Source organism: Rhineura floridana, chromosome 5 (genome assembly GCF_030035675.1).
Source record: "Rhineura floridana isolate rRhiFlo1 chromosome 5, rRhiFlo1.hap2, whole genome shotgun sequence".
In the NCBI taxonomy this organism is placed as follows: domain Eukaryota; kingdom Metazoa; phylum Chordata; class Lepidosauria; order Squamata; family Rhineuridae; genus Rhineura; species Rhineura floridana.
In genome coordinates, this window is record NC_084484.1 from 153,341,821 (window position 1) to 153,362,958 (window position 21,138).

At 41.5% G+C, this 21,138-nt stretch overlaps 1 protein-coding gene across 3 annotated transcripts in view; it reads left to right on the forward strand.

The window, feature by feature from the left end:
• FLT1 (fms related receptor tyrosine kinase 1) overlaps positions 1-21,138 on the forward strand; it is a 184,498-nt gene that overhangs the window by 76,159 nt on the left and 87,201 nt on the right. For all 3 annotated transcript variants that reach the window (XM_061628494.1, XM_061628495.1, XM_061628496.1), the window contains exon 11: positions 16,944-17,058. In XM_061628494.1, the coding sequence (XP_061484478.1) occupies positions 16,944-17,058 (115 nt within the window). The remainder of the gene's footprint in view (positions 1-16,943; positions 17,059-21,138) is intronic.

Below are 21,138 nucleotides of genomic sequence, written 5' to 3' on the forward strand. Positions count from 1 at the left end.
TTTCACTGCATGAAGATTTGAATTTTTAACTTCTTTAAAGACAAAATACACATTTGTGTGTGCATTTTATTCCAAAATACACAGTTTACATACATTTTGGTACATTTCTTGAGCTGCATCACAAAATTTAGAGAAGTGCAAAAACCAAAGGATAACTGCATTCTGATACACATATCAGTTAATGAAGTGTTAAGGTCCCATTAGTTAAGGTCTAATTAACTAATTAATTAGGTAATTAGTTAAGGTCCCAGGCTATGGTCTGAAGGCACATAAGGCCACCACGGGTCAGGTCTGGTCAGTGCCTGGATGGGAGACTGCCTGGGAACCATATGTAAGCCACCTTGGGTTCCTGTCATGAAAAGAAAGGCGGGGTATAAAAGTAATGAATAAATAAGTGTAATTTAAAAAGTGGACCAAATAAAATCCCTGAACAGCCTTAGTTTTATACTTTTACTCTCTCTGTCTCTCTTTTATATTATTTTGTAAATCTTGGTTAGTATATCAATGCAAAATAATAATTAAACAAATAAATAAAACTTCTTCAGCTATTATTTTAAGTTGTGCTAGGGAGAGTAGACATGCAGTGGTGCAAAGTCCAGCACTAGGGAAGTGGGGCTTAGACCCTTAAGTCCAGTCCAGTGAACTGCTGGGCTCATACCAGCAGGCTATTAAAGTCTCAGTCACCTTGTCAGCAAAATAAGCATCAAGTCCAACAACAGTCTGCTAAAAAGACTTAGTAGCTCCCATATTAATGGGAACACATAAAGCCAGTTACAAAGAAAGAAAGAAAGAAAGAAAGAAAGAAAGAAAGAAAGAAAGAAAGAAGGCATGGCTAAGCAATTAGAGGCCAGTTTGGCTCTCAGTGGCACCCATGAAGGTCTGTGGGACAAACTGAGTGGGCTACAATCTCAGATTTAGTAGAAAGGATGCAAAGCTTGTTTCTCCATTCACAGCCTGGGTGGACAGGGGCACAATAAGCACCCACTACTATGGTGTCCCTGAGTGCCTGCCTTTGCTTTCTTCCATAGTTGAATGGCTGTTGTTAATCCTTACGGTGGCAAAATAAAGTGGTACACTTGGAGACAATGTTGCAATAGTGCTAAAACTTGCCTACCAGCAGGGACCCCATGGAGGGGGAGCACTGCCCCTCCTCCCCTAGGTTTTAAGAGGAATTAAATGTTTCTGAAGCTTCACACACACCACTCGAGAGACAATGAGTGCCTCCAGACTGTTATGTTTGATCCCCTTGTTGGGTCGAGGTCCACCTCTGGAGAAGGGCTTTGCTTCTGACTTCTGAAGGTCAACATGGTTAGAGTGTCAGAGTAAGATGGTGGAGACCCTTGTTCAAATCTCCACTCAGCCATGAAGTTCACTGAGTGACTTTGGTCCAATCAGTATTTCCCAGACTAACCCACCTCAAAGGGTTGTTGTGAGCTTAAAAAGGGGGTGGTGGTTGTGAGAATAAAAAGGGGATGGGGAACCACGTAAGCCACTTTGAGCACATTTGAGGAAGGGTGCAGTATAAATGTAATAATAGGTATATAGTAAATTGGGAAGTGGGACTGAGGAAACAAAAACATAAGAAGAAGAGCCTGCTGGATCAGGCCAATGGCCCATCTAGTCCAGGATCCTGTTCTCACAGTGGCCAACCAGATGCCCATAGGAAGCCTGCAAGCAGGAGCTGAATGCAAGAGCACTTTATCCTCCAGCGGTTTCCAGCAAAAGGTATTTGGAAGCATACTGCCTCCACCTATGGAGGCAGAGCATAGCCATCCTGGCTAGTAGCCATTGATAGCCTTTTCCTCCATGAATTTGTCTCAGCCTCTTTGAAATCCATCCAAGTTAGTGACCAGCACTATCACTAATGGGAGCAAATTCCATAGTTTATGGACTATGTGAAGTACTTGCTTTTGTCTGTCCTGAATCTTTCAACATTCAGCTTCGTTGGAAGGAACTGGAGTTCTTCATTCCTCTCCCACTCATTGAACTTCAGCCTTTAGGTAGTTGTACATAATGATCATCCATGCAGAAAAACATATCAATGACATATCAATAATAATATAAAATTATTCTGGGAAACTAGGAAATTATACATATCTGCATGGTGGAGTCCATTATAGTACAAGCCATCAGGGTGCTGAGCAATCAGTAGGACATGTAATCTCACTGCATTTAGAAACATTAGCTCATTGATTCAGGAAGCAATGGGGCATAACAGCTACAATGAACACAGAAAGGTTGCAGTGCCATTTGTAGGGTTAAAGGCTACGAACACACTTGTTGTCTATAGGAAAGCATTTCCATTAGCCATAGCTGGAGGGGGAACGGGTTGATGTGCTGAACAGCTGTGAAATCTCTTTGAAGCTGATTTTTTTAAAAAAAAATGCACTCAAGCTGATCTCACCAGGTTTTACAATAAAAAGGGGGTGGGGTTTGACTAGCATTGTATGCACCCTTTTTCAGAAGAGGGAGATGGAGATGCATTGGAACCGGCAGAACAGTGACTGTGTTTCTACCCAAAGAAGGAGCAGACCTTTGCCAGAACCTTGCTAAGGTGGCTTGGTTTGACTGCCAATGCCGGAATGCATTAAAAGTGGTGCAGGTAGCTCCTGTGTGTGAATCACTGCTTATATAAGTCTGTTCACATGAACTGTGTCATGTCAGAGGAGGTACTTATGGAAAACTACAGCTGATACTTTGGAGAAATGTGATTTACAGAGCATTTTCATTCATTCATTGGCGATCACTCGTGGCCAAGCAAGATTGTCTTCCAAGATAAGGTCTTTAACAGTGGGTCCGCAAGTGACTCAGAAACACTCACTGCAGCGTTCTGTCCTCTGACATGGGATTGCTCATGTGAATAGGCAACCTGGACCAATCCAAGGTCAGCCACTAGGCTGAAAATGAAATGAAATGGACTGCCTTCAAGTCGATCCCGACTTATAGTGACCCTATGAATAGGGTTTTCATAGTAAGTGGTATTCAGACGGGGTTTACCATTGCCTTCCTCTGAGGCTGAGAGGCAGTGAGGATGAACATTTCAAGGTTGGGTACTAACATATAAGGCCTACACAGCTCAGAACCAGGTTATTTGAGATATACACAGTAGGTAACTGCATTCTGCAGCAGAGCTTCTCCTTGAAGTTCTTAAAATGTCAGAATACCACTCCAGTAGCTCAGAGCAGGGCTTTCAGTGTGGCTGTCCCTGTCTTGTGGAACAACATTGCTCTTGAGATATGACAGGTGCCCACTATTTGTACTTTCTGGACTTTCCAGCTGTGTTCACACGTCTCTCTAAGCCAGCCTTTCCCAACCAGTGTGCCTCCAGACGTTGTTAGACCACAACTCCCATCAGCCTCAGCCAGCATTGCCAATGGTCAGGAAGATGGGAGTTGTGGTCCAACAACATCTGGAGGCCCACTGGTTGGGAAAGGCTGCTCTAAGCCAAGGGTACGTGGCTTGTTCAAACCAGAATATGCACAAGGCATGACTTGTTTCTCTCAAACAAACCTCAAATGTGGTTTGAATGTCATCCTAAGCCAAATGGTTTGTTACTCCTGGCTGGATGAAGGAAGAACAAAACTGGGAATGCTCAAGCTGCATGCAGCTTGTGTACATTATGGCTTAAACAAACCTTGGCCTAGCATTGTGTGCAAACAGTAATTGTCCAAGAATGAATGAGCTCCACAGTATTGTATAGACCAGAACCTTTCCTATTTTTTAAATTTTGATCTGATGAAATAAGAGATATATAATGTGGCTAGATTGGAGGCAGCAGATAAGGCACATTTCCTTATGATCCAAACTATTCAGTAACATGAATCTATGTCTTCGTTTTAATCAGCTGTACAGTTGTGGGTGAATACTGAAGACACACCTCTTTACCCTGGCCTTTGACACTTGAGACATTTACTTTTAGGACCCATCCTATTTGGGGATTTTATGTTGTTTTAAAATTGTTTTTAATGTTGTATTTTAAAATTGTTGTAACCCACCCTGGGACCAAGGGGGCAAGGGCAGGTAATAAATGATGATAGTAGTAGTAGTAGTAGTAGTAGTTATTTCAATCAAGAAGCTGCTTTGTATTTTGAATCCATGGACAAATACAAAGGTGACATATAGTAAACTCTTAGGTTGGAAAACTTCCCTCTCTGTAGTTATAAATATATCACACTATCGTACTTGGCAAGCTGCAAGCAAATGGAGGTAAGATCTCATTAAGGGAGCAAACTGTGGATTAGGGAGAGAACAGTGTGAAGCTAAGGGTGATAACAGTGGCCTTGTCCAGAATAGGCCATGGGAGTTTTCTTATCTTACTTAGGCAGGAGGTGCTGGGAGCTTCCTGTGCGAAATTAGGAGCATACACTGCTTTCCTCTTGTTGTTTGGCTTCCTCCTGCATATAAGACCGTTCCCAGCACAGTAATTATCTTTGCATCTTCAAACATGGCACAATCTACTTCCTTAAGAGAATGATGCATCCTTTAGAGTCATGCTGTCTTTTCTTTCCCCATCCTCCCTCTGTCCTCTAGTGCTTCTTAACAGCTCATCTGTGTCCTAAGCACATCCCACTTTTAAGATTCAGTGACATATGGAATGCATAAACAGACTGATAAGACCAACACACAGTGAAATTATCTTTCATATATTGGATTCTTCTTTGGAAAGGTGCAAACCGCTGAAAAGAATTATTACACAGCAAGTGCCTTTGAGTAATGGGAGTGTCAGAATAACAGCTCTGACCGTTCTTTCCCCTTCCTTGAAATATCTGTGGAAATCTAAATTAGGACTAATGACTTCTGGTTTCCAAAAGTGACAGTTGGTTTCTCAAACTTTTGCCATCAGTTAGATCCCGAAGCATACACATATATGCACAAAAGGTGTGTGTATGTGTGCATGACTAAGCAGTATCAGTGAGATTTGTGATCCACAGTTGTATTGACTATGTTCTCTGAGAACTGATATGCTCATGGTGTGTCCACTGTCTTCTCCATCTCCAGATTCTATGTAAAGGGAAATGATAATGTGAAAACTAATTTAGTGTTGTTGACATGGATTTTTTTTTTTTTTTTAAATCCTCCTCCAAGGCTTTTGAATATTTTCCATTTGTTGCATGGCTCTTTAAGTCTTGGATACTTTCTAAATACAATTCATCTCTGTTAGCTAGTAAGTACCAGCTAATAAATACTTCTGATTAACAAAAAGGCTGGCCCATTTATTTTACATGATTGACAGTGTTAAATACCACAATGAATGCACTGTTGAAATTATACTAGGTGACTCATAGTGAAACTGGAACAGTCAAAGCCATGATGGATTTATATCTTCACTGATATCTATCATTTTCCACACAACTGCTCTTAAAATTAACATTTTGATTCCCATCACAAAAGCATCACATATTAAAAACCAAGGGACTTTAAGGATTCCTACTGTCCACCTCCAACCAGTTCTGCAAGATTAAAACAACAACCTCAGAGGAATGAATTGGAAATCAGTGTTAAAATTTGAATACATGAACATAAAAACTGATGCAGCAGAGTAGTGAGGCAACTGAGCTGTGAGCAAGAAAAAACTTAGTTCACATCTTGCCTTAGCTACAATCTCCCTAAGCAGATTTGGGGGATTCAAGTCCCTACCTTTTTTTGGCAGTGATTTGATAGTGAGCAGCCTGCCCTATGCTGCTACCACCTTAGTTTGGGCCTCAGATGTGAGAGGAGGGAGGGGGTGTTAAAGCTCCCCAAGTTCTTTCCTGACTCAGCTCTTTCTCTGTGCCAGCAGAGAGTTATGGGGCTGACCCTACTTGGCCAGAGCCTGGCCAGTTTACAAACAGTTGATCATTGGCCTGAAAGATCCATGTCCCTTGTCCACATTAGGGTGGCCATGTGTCTCACTTTACAGAGGACAGAATTTATTTATTTTATTTTATTTATAGACCGCCCATAGCGAATAGCTCTCTGGGCGGTGAACAGCAAAGTTAAAATACAAAGTTACAATAAAACATACAAGGTCACAACAAGGTAGAGTAAAAAACATTGAATATAAAACATGAACGTTAAAATGCCTGGGAGTATAACCAGGTCTTAACCTGGCGCCTAAAAGAAAGTACCGTAGGCGCCAGGCGTATCTCCTCAGGTAAGCTGTTCCATAGTTCGGGGGCCACCACAGAAAAGGCCCTGGATCTAATAACAATCCTCCGGGCATCTTGATGGGTTGGTACTCGGAGGAGGGCCTTAGATACTGAACGAAGTGAACGGGTAGGTTCATAGCAGGAGAGGCGTTCCATCAGATATTGCGGTCCCACACCGTGTAAGGCTTTATAGGTCAAAACCAGCACCTTGAATCTGGCTCGGAAACGAATAGGTAGCCAGTGCAAACGGGCCAGGACAGGTGTTATATGCGCGGACCAATGGGTCCCCGTCAATAACCTGGCTGCCGCGTTTTAAAATTTCTAAAGCACTATATAAATCCCAAGAATTATCTAACTATGTAATATTTTAAAATCATCACACAGTGTCACTTGGGGCAGTGGCGGCACGGTGGTGGGGCAGCAAGTGAGGTGAGAGCATGAGGGAAGCAAGGCTGGCTGGCTGAGGGGCAGGCAACCAAGTGGGCAGGGCAGCCAGGTGTAGGGTGAGGGGGCAGGTGTGGAACGAGCAAGCAAGCTCTGCGGGGAGGGACGAGTGGCTGGAGGGGAAAGTGGCAGTGGCAGCAGCCTGGATGGGATGCAGGTAAATGCTGTAGGTGGGGAGGCAGTTAGGCACACTGTGCAAAGCTGTGTGGCGCCACCATTTGCATATGTGTGTGTGTGTGTTTGGGGGTGGGGGTGGAGAGCAAAGCGAGCAGGGGGGCAGAGCCCACATTGTTATTAATAATGAGTTTGGCCAATAGTCCTCCTAAATAATATATATTTGTATGATAAAAGACAGTTCCTGATGCTTTTGAGGAATGAAGATGAAGAGAGCATTTCATTTTCTCCTGGTTACTTCCAACTTCACAAGCTTTTTTGATCTGCTTGCAACATATCAAAGAGCACAAATTGTCATTATAAGCCTGTTAAATATGTTAAGGCAAGACGATGTGTAACCTCACCATTATAATACCCTTTCCAGTCATATCTGCCATGAGTCTGTCTTGTCCCTTTTTGAACCCAGCAACGTGATGGGAAATGATACTATGCTGTGGCAAACCATTCTCACCCTCCCTCCAGAAATGGATTTTTGTAAAAAAATCCTATTATGTCAAATCTTGATTTGATTTTAAGTGTACTGCATATTTTTATTGAGATCTCTTGACTTGTTATATTATGCATTACAGTAAACAGTCTTCTTGTTGTTCTCACCCATTTTTGTTACCCTTCTTTGTATGTTATCTAGTCCTACTTACCCCCTCCTCCTTGTTTGGTAAGGCAAGCAGAACTGGCACTTAAGAAATAATATGAGGGCTGAGTCTGCTGTTTTTTTCTCAAACTGGGATCACACAGCTAGGTACATGTGCTCAGTGGACCTTTGGACTTGTATTTCTCAAACACCAAGTCTCCATGTCACATTGGCAAACTTCTTTTAAAATGGAAGAGAGAGTTTTTGAGGTTGCATGGAGGTCTACTGTTTAAACAGAGTAAGTAAAAAAAGGGGGAACCAACTTGTGCTGGCCTCAGTCCTTGGGCAACTTAAAGTAACTATTTGGATTTTATTTTTAGTATTTTCATCTGCGTTTTGATGTCGGAGTTTAGATTTGTTTTATGTGATTGTATACCGACTGGATAGGGAAAAATGGTCAAGAAAATTTAAAAAGAAGTAAGCAAACTAGGTACAGTACTCAGTGTGTGGACCTATTGTTGATTTATATAGAGATATTATTAACATACGCTTAACTCTCTCTTGATTAAATTTAAAGGAGCTTGAAGGGGCTTTGGCTGTACATTATCTGTTTGCCTTTTGCCTGCCTCAACCCATTTCATTAGGCTTTTCATTGTTTTTATTGACTGAATGTGTTTTTATCAGTAGTGTAGCATTGCACTGAATGGATAGATACTAATTAGAAAGCACATGCATTCATACACTACTGCTCTGGGAGCTTTTCCCAATTACATCAGCACCTCTTCTTTGGCAACAACATAGCCTGAATTTTTCTAATGCATTAAATATGTTCATTTTAGTTTATTTGAAGATGTGAAGGTGCCTTATATCAGACCATTCGTCCATATAGGCTAGTACTGTCTCCTGGATAGACTTTTCTTAAATAGATAAGTGCTCGAATTTATGCCAAGACCTTCTATGTGAAAAGGATGTGCTCCTCCTCTGTTTAGTGGTCATTGTGAATTAATTAGTTCAAGCCCAACCTTGGTAACTGCTAGTGGTGTAGTGGCAAATTAAGAAATGCAGGATCCCTTCATGCTAGTCACACCACACCCCCTTCTAAGATGATACAGCCTTCTGACATTATAGAATAATCTGGCCAGCTTTGAACACTTTCTCCTTCTCTGTCACTGTCACCATTTGACTGTCTTTTTTCACTGTCCTTTCTCACTGTCAGATAACGGCTGGTATTGCACAGTGGGGAGGAGAGCCTGGCTGGGAGTCCAGAGTTTGTGAGTTCAAATCCCCGCTCGTGCCTCCTGGGTGTCAAGGGCTAGCTAAAGATCACCCCCACAGTGAGTGGCTCAGGGGTTACATGCCCTGTCACCTGTGCAGCTGTGGGTAAGCTGCATAGTCTGAAGGAGCCCAGTTGCCCCCCAGCTGGCAGTTGCAGAGAAGGAAGGGGCTGGCTTGTGCAGCTGCGGCAAGCTGAGCAGACCCTAGCCAGCTGGTGAGGACTAGCCTCAGAGGGAGGCAATGGTAACCCCCCTCTGAATACCGCTTACCATAAAAACCCTATTCATAGGGTAGCCATAAGTTGGAATCAACTTGAAAGCAGTCCGTTTCCATTTTCTCACTGTCAGAAATTTTGCTTAAATTTCTGGATTCAGTGTCTCTACATTTTTCTCCTGCAGCTACCAAACTGCTTGGTGATGTAGATGGGATTCTATAATCAGGATTCAGATCTTGCCCCCCCTTTTTTTGCTGCTGGGTTGAGAAGGAGATCCTTGTTAATGTCTTCTCCCACAACAACAGATGATTCTAGGAGCCAATCAGCATGAAAGAAGAGTGTAACTAGTGCCTGACTCACCTCCTTTCACTCTGATTGGCTACAATCAGCAGGAAAAGACAAGGAAGCATGTTAGAAGACTCCCCTTTCATGCTTCTTGGCTCATGGGATGCTGGAGACATAGAGACCCTGCTGGGATCTGGCTCCCAACAATGTAAGGGGTCTAAGACCCCCAGAGTTCCTGTACGATTACACCCCCAGTAACTTCACTGATGTAGTTCTTTGTGAAACATGTTTTTAAAAACCATTTGGTCGCTTTTATGTATCACAAACTGATCAGTCTAACACAGGGAATCTGGAAGATCATCTTGTGATTTATAAATGTAATGAATAAATGTAATAATGAGATAGTTACCAGATGGGGATGGCCATTATGCTTTCAGTTATTTTGTTACTCTTTTTAAAAAAATTGTGTGGTAATATCTTTTGCTGGCTTGAAACAATATTTTTTCCATCTTTAGATTATGAGAGTTTTGGTGCAGGGATGTGGCCTTCCAGTTATTGTTGAACTCCATCTCTTGTTAGCTCCAGTTGCCATGACAGGGATGAAAGTTGTCAGCCACAACATCTGGAGAGCCACTAGTCCCCCGTCTCTGTTTTAGTGGAAAGCACTGAAACAAATACATGTGGGAAATTATACAATTTTCATAGAATTTTGGGAAGCTGGGAAATGAAATGCCACATTTTATTTATTTAGAATCCCTTTATATTGCCTTTATAGGTAACAACCTTCTCAAGGCAATTTACACAATAAAAACATGAAATAATAAAATACAATTAACTGAAACATCATTAAAACAACATTCTAAATAAAAATCACTATTTCGATAACAGTTAAAAACATAGCTATAACATATAAAAATAGCATCAGTTAAAAGGAGACTGAAACATTCTGATTCTATCATTTGCACCAACCTAATACTGGTGGGCATGTGAGCAGGGCCTGTACATTCATACCACCACCAACAACAACAATTACCATATCATAGCATTTACATTCATGCAACATACTATCCAATCACCATATTTCTCAGTTTACTCCATTTATATGCTATATAACGAGTAGCCAAGTAAATTTATTTTTTGGCCCAAAGGCATAGCACTACTACTAAAATATCAACACAGATTATTTGGAGACTACAGCTGATGGAGCTGAATTGCTAGGAATGCACTGTGCTAGAGTTCATGGTTGCAAAACAGAACTAATTAATGGAATTAACTGTCACAAGATATAGAGATGGCCATTAGCTGAGGGCCCAACTAGATGTGATGTTTATTGAGTTACTGCAACTAAATATACATGTTTTTCTTACTTTCTTAAATAACCACCATGCAGGGTAGGACCAAGGCAGAAAGGGAAAGAGATTAAACCCTCCTTACCCCGCCATGATGCTCATGAAAATCAAATGCACACTCCGAGGGAAGCTTCAGTTGGCACCAATGGGAGCTTCCTTCTTTGGACTTATCAGAGCTTCAAAATGATGGATTTTCATCAAGATCGTGGTGGGAAGGGTTTACCCACCCTGACCACCATTGCCCTGATCCTCCTTGTGGAGAAGACCATCTATTAGTCATGATGGCAATCTGGAAGTTTCAGATCCAGAGTCTGTATGCCACTGAATGCTAGTTACTGGGAAGCTACAGTAGGGGAAGCCTTTTGCCTTCATGTCCTGCTTCACTTGTGGGCTTCCTGGAACCATCTGGTTGGCCACTATGGAAAGCAAGGTGCTGGACTTTACATGTTTTTGATATGATGTAGAAGAACTCTTCAGATGTTACCACTGACATTGTTTATAATAGGGAAGTTAAGCAGATGCTTATCTCTCCCCTGATGAAATAAATGAAATTTGTAAAGGCTTATCTTGGGCTGGATATTTGCCTCCTGTTTTGTTGTTGCCTGGCTCCTGTCAATAATTACATAAATTGCTTTAGAAAAAAGTTCATACCAGTTTAAAAAAAAATAGTTGGGAAATCTTGCTTAAAGTGCAGCAATTCAAGAGCACATTCCTTTAAGCAGTGCTACTGTAGAAACCGTATTCATTTATTTCACCAGGGTATGTGTGGAGCTCCCTCCTATCAATATGGAGGTTGCTTAGTGGATTGCATCAGTTTCCTTTTCCATCTTGTGCTATCACACTTAGGGGTGGGGGAGAAATTTGATTTAGTTCACATTTAAAGGTAATCTATCAAATCTGCACTTTCTGAAACAATATAAGAACCAAAACACAGCAATCATTTGAAATTTGCACTTATCTGAATGTTGGGATGCAGTTCTCCAACCAATGTTTACAAAAATGGGTATATTATTTATTTATTGCATTTGTATACCACCCCATAGCTGAAGCTTTTGACATTAGTCAAAACTGTATACAAAAGTGTGTTTAGTAGGAGAATTATTAACACTAAAAATACTGGTGAGGATTTTTTAGAAATTGCAAATTGTTGCAGAAATGTGGAGAACTGAATTTAAGATTGGAAAATGAGAAACGGAGAGAACCAACTGAGAGATCCTTCCATCCCTAATCACACAATTCATTATTGCAGAGAGAACTAATGGATTTTATCAGATTCTAGAGATTCCAAACACCCCTAAAGATGTTATTGACTGGAAAGACTTGCATCAATCCTAGTGGTTAGAAAGAAAGGACATATTCCCTTTGAAACCGATGACAAAATTCTCATGTATTATAGTGCAGCCTTTACCAACCTGGTGCCCTCCAGGTTTGAACTACAACTCCCAGCAGCCTCAGCCGGCACCTTGGTGAGGGCTATTACAATAGATCCAAAAATGATTAAGTAACTTTTTATGTTTAAATACCTTTCAAATGAATTAACTTAATGGTTAAGTTTCATGTCACATAAAATAATCAGATGCTGTTTTGATTCAGAGGCATAAACAACTGAGGAAATTAAAGTGTTAGGACAATTTTGGTGCTTCTTTTGTGTGCAATCAGTGCTAGCTATTAGATTACAAATTTGTGGTTTTAAATCCCGCTTTTTGAAGACAATGATTTGCATATGAACGTAACTAACGAGGGAACTGGGTTCATTTGCTTTGAAGAGGTTTTATGTGTGCTTGCATCCAAGTCTTGAGAAGATGTTTCATCCAGTGTCAAAACTCTGCCATGCAAAGTGAAACTGAACACCTAGCTTTAAACAAAACAAGAATGCCTCCCCAAAAGAATGCAAAGAGATGGACACAATGTAGCAAGCATTCCAATGAGTTTATTTCCACATGCATCAAATTAGGCTTGAGAAAATAAATTAGTTCCACCAAGGCTGAATAAGAGTCAGTACAGTATATAACACAAAACAGGGTTCCCACCTACTCTTTGAGTAGGCCCTATGTTCTATCTCTGACGTCTCCAGGTAGAGCTGAGAGAGAACCCTGCCTGAAACCCCAAAGTCACTGCCAGTCAATGTAGACAGTGCTGCTGAACTAGATGGACCAATAGTTTGACTCAGTATAAGGCAGTGTCCTAAAATGTTTTGATTTAAATGCCCATATTTATACAATTTGAGAGTTTCCCCCCCAAATCTAGTAAAAAATGGTAGACATTAGCCCTCTTCAAGTGTTCACATCCAGTGTTACGAAGACACACAAGGTGGGCCATGGGGACAAGTTCACTAGCTCTGTCCCCATCATCCTTCTCTTTACCCCACACAAGTTAGAAGGCAATTCATTAACACAGGATATTAATGTCTGAAGAGGGCTATTCTCATGTAAATTAGTTTTGATACCTTAGAATAAAAGAAAGATAGTAATGTAAGCATATTTTTGATGTTAAGAATATGAGGAGGGAGGAGCTATCTTAATACTACACAATATTTTTGAGAGACTTTGACATTTATGCAAATATATCTGGTTGTTAATTCTAGGGCAGCACTTGACAAAATGGTCCCATTGCAGCATTGCCAGTTTGGCCCTAAATCCCACACTTGACCAGGAACCAAATTCCACATATGCCTTCTGAATCATGACACAGCTTAAATAAAGTTTTGGATAGGTCCTTTGAATGCAAGCCCCTTTGGGGCAAAACTATTAACATTTAGAAAAACTGCTGAAAGTCACTCTGAACACATATGACAGAGTGGGATATAAATCAAATAAATAAATCTGAGACCTCATATTTTAAATATTTGATACTCAAGTTTCAAAACTTGTCTTTGGTAGATAAAAGCCAGCTCTTGTCCATACATTTCACATGTTAACAACCTGTTCCTGGAAAGCTGAATCCATCCCAAAATCTGAAGATTTGTGAAGAACCAAAAGTCCAAGCAACATATATCACCATCCAGATTTTTGAATTTAAAAATAAAGTTAAAACAAATGTAAACATGCAAGTATTACATACATACCTAAAAAGAAGTCCATATGATAATAATAACAATAGTGGGTCATAGTCAATGCTAGTCCTACTTAGTGTAGACGCATTGACGTTAATAGACACCAGGATTTGGAAAGTCAGCTCCTGATCTTAAAAATATTTAATGGCATTCTACTGGATCAGTAAAGTTATACTGTATATAACTTTTTACCAATCAAGTAAAAAGCCTTTAAATACTGTATTTTTTTAGATGTAGCTGCACATGTCCTTAGGTTAGATAATCCACATATTACACTTTACCTCAAGCATGCTCAGAATTGCATGAGAGATGTAATTCAGAATCTGAATGTTAAGGTTTAGTTCTATGTCTATAATGGCTGGAAAGAGAAAACAAATGTGTTCAGTGAGCCTTACTCCCAGGAAGGATTGCAGCATCAACCTTAGAATTTTAATCTTGATCTAAGAATCACAGAATAGTAGTTGGAATGGATCTATAAGTCCATCAAGTCCAACCCCCTGCTCAGTGCAGGAATGAAGATTTAGACTACAGTCTTTTATTTCAATGAGAGTGTTGTATGAGAAAGGTTCATTTAATAATTCTTTGTATATATTGTTAAGGCCTTTGGCTACAGTATACACAATAAAGGTATGTTCATAAAATTCAGTTACAGTCTATAACAGTGGTTCCCAGCCTTTATGAGTACAGGACCCTCTTTATAAGCTCAAAAAAATTCAAGACCCCTGCCATGCTATTTGTAAATTTAGCCTCTGTTAATTGAAAAAATGCTGCATGGCAAAATCACATCTCCAAATATCCCTTTCCATAAAAAGCTCCCTGCAGACAGGGAGGTGTTGCTTTCTTTTCTTAATGCAAAGGTCCAATCAAATTGGTATCCCCCTCCCACACACACACAGGGTGCTTTCACACTGCACTTTATTCCGTTATTCTGATGATTTATTTCCTGTTAATTTGCACATAAAATTTGAGCTTTCACACGACATAACGGGTAGCTCCGGAATTCTGGTGGAATGTAGTGGAAGTTTAGCACTAATTTCCGCAATAAATGATACCAGAAAAATTCCGATAGCAAGGCTGGGAAAACGGAAGATCGCGGGATTTTTGCGCTAGCTGCCACTGCTCACGTGACAGGCATCCCAGCATGCAATGCTTTCCCACCCTTACCAACAGCCATCCCAGCATGCAGTGTGTTCCCACCTGTCGTGCAGCCCTGTCACACAAATAGCAGATAGCAGCATTTCAACTATATGGCAGAAGGTAAAGGGAGAGTGGTTTCAAGGTGATGGGACGAGATACTTGACCTCCTAAACCTCTGGGGTGAAGAAAAAACCCAGCTCCAATTAATATCCGTATACAGTAATTAAAAAAAAAAGACACCACACTGCACTGCGCATGTGCTGCTACTTGAGTAGCTGCAGTGCGCATGTGTATAAAGGGAGAGGGTTGAAAACGAGGCTCTGTTCATTGCAGCGTGTGAAAGACCAGTTGCTCGAAATGGCGCTATATCGGCTGAAAAAGTACTGTTCCTTATCGCAAGAGGTCCTGCAGTGTGAAAGGGATTTTTGAAATCTGGAACGAAGCGCTACCTTTTTAATCCGTTAAACTAGCGCTATTAGCCCCGTGTGTGAAAGCAGCCACAGTCTGAAGATATACAGTCCTGTCTCCCAACACCAGTGGGTTACAGTGTTGGGCTAAGATCCAGGTTCAAATCCCCACCCAGCCATGAAGCCCACTGAGTGACCTTGGTCCAGACACAGTCTCTCAGCCTGACCTTTCTCACAGGGTTGATGTAAGGATAAAATGGAAAGGGGGGGAACCATATGCACCATCTTGAGCAACTTGGAGAAAAGGTGGGATATAAATGAAATAACAAATAAATAAATTTCAGCAGTATGTGGACCCCAGCCTCAGCCAACCTGCTGAGCTTTTAAATAATAATAATAATAATAACAATAACAACAACAACAACAACAACAACAACAATAATAATAATAATAATAAAAGCAATGTGGTAGTGGTGGGGATGCTAGATTGTGAAGATAAATGGGTGGATAGATTGAGTAGAGGGGTTAGTGCTTTTAGGCCTTGGGATGATCATCAGAACTGATGACTTGGTTAGCGTGCACTTGAGCAATGAGAGTGGAGCAGAAGACAGATCAGCACATGTACACACACACAAACATACCTGCCTCTCCTGCAAGCATCTGCAAGCAAGCATCTCCTGCAAGCATTTGGGCAGGTGGGAAGGGCATGCCCTAAACTGCCACAGCATCTGGGAGAAAGAGATTGGGGTGGTGGTGGGTGTAGGTAGAAGAAGGGGGCGCTGGCACATACACTTAGCTTCAGAGATGGGGGGTGAACAAGTCCTGAGCTTCCTCACGGCTCCTTGACTCCATCTGGGCTGAAGGAGAGATCTGGGAGGCCTTGCAAATAAGAATAATTTTTAAAAGGAGATGGCAGCGAATCAGGAGCCAAGAAAGGCAGGCAGGCTGGTTGTCAGGAAGGAAGGGTGCAAGCAGCCTTTCCTTGCAGCCTTGCTTCTTTTTGCTTCACGAAAAGCCCTCTCCTCTCGTTCTGAGCAAGGGCGTCATCAGTAATGGCAGTATGAGGAGACAGGAGTCAGTGATAGTAATCCCCTCTTCTTCCTAGTAGCTCCACCCTCAGCCTCCTTTGGCATCTGCCAGGAGTTTTATAGGCAGATGCCTGCCCTCGGCGTGCCTGAAAGACACTCTGGTGCTTCAGCAAAAGGCCTCCCCTCTCATTTGGAGCAAGGGGGAGGTGTAGCCTGTAGCTGCAGTGTGGAGCAGACAGTGTCCAGGGAGTGAAGGTTTAAAATAAAAAATAATAATAAATAATTCATTTCTTTACAGTTCATTGCCCCCTCTGGATTACTGTGCACGCCCCAGGTTGGGAATCACTGGTCTAACTAACCACTGTTTTCAGAACTTTAGCTCTGGATGTTATATATAATAATAATAATAATAAATTTTATTTCTAGGCGGCGTACAAGATAAAGTAAAATACAACATACAAACTACATAAAAACCCAAGAACTACAATATAAAACGAAACCGAACCCACCCATAGCTAAAACCAATGGCACCCAAAAGAAAACAAAAACAAAACAAAAGACAAAACCCCAGGCCACCTCAGCCAGCCGGCTTATGTATCCCTCCAAAGAGGGACAGGTGGTGGAAATTAGTCACAGCTGGCTGGGTACCTGGGACCTGGTCCTGCAGGAGGCACGTCTGCCAGGCAGCAGTCCCACTGGGAAGGGTGGTGGAGGTGGTGTTCCAACAGCAGCAGCAGCAACAGCAGGCTCTCCTTCCCTGGGCGGCGATGTTCTCCTTCTTCCTGTATAATAGGCCCAATTACAGTCCATTGCCTGCAGTGATTTATCATTTTGATGTCCTACTTCACTCCTGTTTCACTATCATTTCTGTCATGATAGGAATGAATATTGCTCCAGTCCAGAGACATCTTACATCTTGAAATCTGGAAGTACTACAGGAAACAGAATTCAAAGTATTGCACAAAGAACAGCTGTAATTGAGGGGAAGAATAAGGTATGGTAATTTGTATAAAAAAGTTCTTTAACTTTGGGCATTCTTAATATAAGCTGCTGAAATGAGTTGCCAGAAATCTCTTCACAGCTGAGATTTCAGAAATCAAATCCCAAAATATTTCTGTAGCAGCATTATAATCATAGTATGCAAGAACATATTCTTTTCAAAATTCTGTGGCAATTGGCCATGCTATCCTTGCAAATAATTGCTAGCAGATTGGACCCATAAGATAGTTTGCCTTCAGTGACTCACCATCTATCATTAAGAATGTGCATCAACTAGCACTTAGAGGCTGTTAATAATTAGTAGGAGAAGCCTGTTTGGATGCTTGTTTTGATGTTATCTCAGAATGGACAGGACAAAATGTTATGTGTCAAACTGAACAAACTTTATGTGGTATCAAATCCCATCAATGCTACAAGTCTTACCAAACAACTTTGAATGCCAAGCCACACCATTTTGTACCACTATATATTTTCCCTATTTTCTTAAAGCACTTCCCACATATCTGGCTTTTGAGTTAATTAAGAAATGAGATGCTTGTTTGGTGGTCACACTTTTTAAAAAAAAGATGTTGAAAATTTGGAGAGGGTTCAAACAAGAGCCTCCCTATACAGTCAATCACAATATGCTTCTGAATACCAGTTGCTGGAAATTGCAGGAGAGGACAGCACTCTTGCACTCAGGTCCTGCTTGCAGGCACTGGCATCTGGTTGGCCATTGTGAGAACAGGATGCTGAATTAGAAGGGCCTGATCCAGCAGGCTCTTCTTATGTTCTTATGAAGATGTCTGAAAGTTTGATAAGATTATTTTGCAAAAAGGAAATTAGGAATTTGGTTTAAACACAATCTCACATTTCCTCCGTGGTGAGGCAGTTCTAGAAAATACTAGCAGGTTTCATATAGAGGCACAGTGACAACCAGCAGAAGCAAGTGCACTAGAAATATCCATGGGGATGATGTGAAAGTTTGTTTATTTATTGTTTGTTTGTTTCAAATATTTCTATTCTGCCCTTCTGCCCTACAACAGGGAACTCAGGGTAGCTCAAAATAAAATCATACACATTAAAAACACAAAAAAAGTACAATAGAAAAATTTACATAAAATACAGTTAAGAAATATGGGGGAGTGCTATTAAAAGGGACTAAAGAGGTAAAACTAAAAAAGGGGGGAAATAAAATCAGTTTCAGGCTTTACTTTCAGTCCCTCCCAAAGGCTCTCCAGAACAAGATGGTTTTCGCAGGGCGGTTCTAAAGGGCAGCCAGGTGGGGCACTGGCCTGAGGGCCCCTGGAGCTACAGAGGCTCCTGAGGGGCCCCTCTGCTCCCCTTCTGCGATCCGCGACAGTAGCTGTGGATTGCAGAATAGGAGCTTCCGAACTGCCAGCCATCCCCCCGCTTCACCTACCTTTCTCTCTGCTGTTTTTTGTGGCTGTGCAGGGTTGCCATCAATGAAGATGGTGGCCGAGGTTTCCCTAAAGGGCTGACGCCTCTGCCGCCATCTTGGTTGATGGCAGCAGTGAGTGCAGCCACAAAAATCAGCAGAGAGAAAGGTAGGTGAAGTGGGGGATGGCGGGCGGTTTGGAAACTCCTGTCCTGTGATCCGCGGTATCAATCCTGCCACACATCGCAGAAGGGGAGTGCCGGGTCCCGGGGCAGGCTGGTGCCCAAGGGCCCCAGCATGCCTGGGGCCGGCCCTGGTTTTCAGAAGTCTCCGGAAAACCATCAGGGAGGGAGCAGAGCAGGCTTCTTCCGGTAGGTATTCCAAAGCTTGGAATATTCCCTTTGTCCCTTTCATAGTCACTTGTGCCTCCTCTTTTTGTGCTTCCTGATAGTGTCCTACGTATTCAGAACAAAATTAAAAAGAAGAAAAACATACTCAGCTTGCTCTTAATTTGGCTGAATGAAGTGCATTTTAGAACAAATGATGGGCAGGGGTGGTGTCTTAGGGAACAAGAGTTATAAATCAGATGAAATAGTAAATCAGTTGTCTAAATCGGGGGTGTGGAGCCTGTGGCCAAAAGGCTACATGCAGACTTCTGCCTAATTTCATGTGGCCTTTGCCCTAATTCCAGGCTGGGGTGGGGAGCCCAAAGGAAAAGGAAGAGGGTAGGAGAGGGAAAATGGCAAAGGGAGCTGAAATGGATGGAGCAATGGAAGGAAAGGGGGAGGTGGAAGACCTCTGCAAGTGATCAGACCTCTGGCAGCAAACTACAGAAATCAAGGAACTTAATTCTGCCCTAAGCAGGAATGACAGAACAGACGTCCCTTGAATGGGGTGCCAAACCATTGATTTGTTGTATGCCTAGTGGGATTTTATATCTTCCACTTTTGTTTGAGGGTTCTCAGTTCTTTATATTTAAGCATATTTCTAGTAAGGTTAACATAATTTTCTGTACAGCAGTAGAGATTCATTCAGCTGGTACATCTAAACGGGGGCAGGGGAGAGAGAGAGAGAGATGGTACAAAGGTAGCAATGACTAACAGTTTCTTTCTGACATAAGTGATTCTACTGAAACGAAAAACTTGTTTTCATAGTTTTGGAACTCCCTCTGACATTTAAAATGTTTTGGCAAGGGTAGTGGTGGGTGGTTTACCAGCCTGGGTGTTACTATAGAAGTTTTCCTTTGATCAGAAGTGACTTGGCATGCTTAGCTCTCCTTTGAGACTATTTGTGTCAGGTTTTAATGTTGTTAATGTGGGATAGAAGAGATATCAAATTCACCTTCTTATTAATGTTGGTTAAATGGTAGTGTTGCAGACAGAGTTAAGGAAAAGCCAGTTTAATCCCCACATTTAAAAAACACAGGTCAAATTTCTCTGTAAATCTCAGCAAGGAACAAGTCCGAAGACGACAGTAAAACCTCCTGAATAAATGTCTATGACTGCTCAGGTGTTTGGCTTTGTAGTACATGTCTCACAATATTGGAATGAGACTTGTGTAAGCAAGAATCTTCTTTGTTTATACCACCACAGACCAGTGTGATTCTAGCTTGCTAGGGTACATTGTATCTTTTTGCTGGTATAGACTAACATGGCTCCTCCTTAATATGTTGGAAGCAAAATCCTATCAGGATGTGATATATTGAATCATCAGTCTTATAACTATTGGTGTAATGGTAAATTTTGCCATGCAGGAGCTCATCATGATAGGCTCCAAAGCCATGTCCCAAGGAGAATCCAAAAATGCAGGCAGCTGTGTTAATTCCTTAATTATGCACATGCACCGAAGAGCAGCAGTAGGTAGCATAATACCCAATTTATTAGGGTCAGCAGTCCTATGCAGAATTTTCTGGGAGTAACCTCCTCTTAACTCAGTGGTGCTTGCTTTTCATTGCATAGGTTCAATTTGTAAAACATGCTGATATTTAAAAGAAAGTTCTTCAGCCAGCTGAACTTTATTGATTATTCACTTATTTTACTAATTTATGAATCACCTTCCACATGAGTCTCCAGGCAATTTACATGAAAACAGCTAAAGACAGCTGTTAAAAACACTACAAAAAAGACAACTAAAGATAGATATGAAAAACAATGCAGAATAAATACCTAAGGCAGAGGGATTTACACCCAGCTCAAAAAGCTTGTTGAAACAAACATGTCTTCAGTTGTTTCCAGAATAGGGACCTGTCATATCGTAAGGGGGATGCTGTTCCACTGGACAGGGATAGCCACACTGAAAGCTCTGCTCCAAGTTAATGTGGAGTGGGCTTCTCATATTTTAGCAACTTCAAGAAGAAACACTCCTACTGAACACAGTGATCTGCTGGGTATGTAAAGGGTAAGGCAGTCTCTCAAGTAACCTGGTCCTGAGCTGTATAGAGTCTTATATGTTAATATCAAAACCTTGAACTTGCCTTGGTAGCAGATTGGCAGCCAGTGCATATCCCTCAGACAAGATATTATATGCTGGCAGTAGTTTGTTCCAACAAGCAACCTAGTCACTGTGTTCTGCATAAGCTGCAGCCTCCGTACCAACATCAAGGGTAGCCCACATAGAGTGCATTGGAGTAATCCAACCTTGAGGTTACCAGTGCATGGACAACTATGGTCAAACTATCCATTTCGCGTTCAAGTAGAA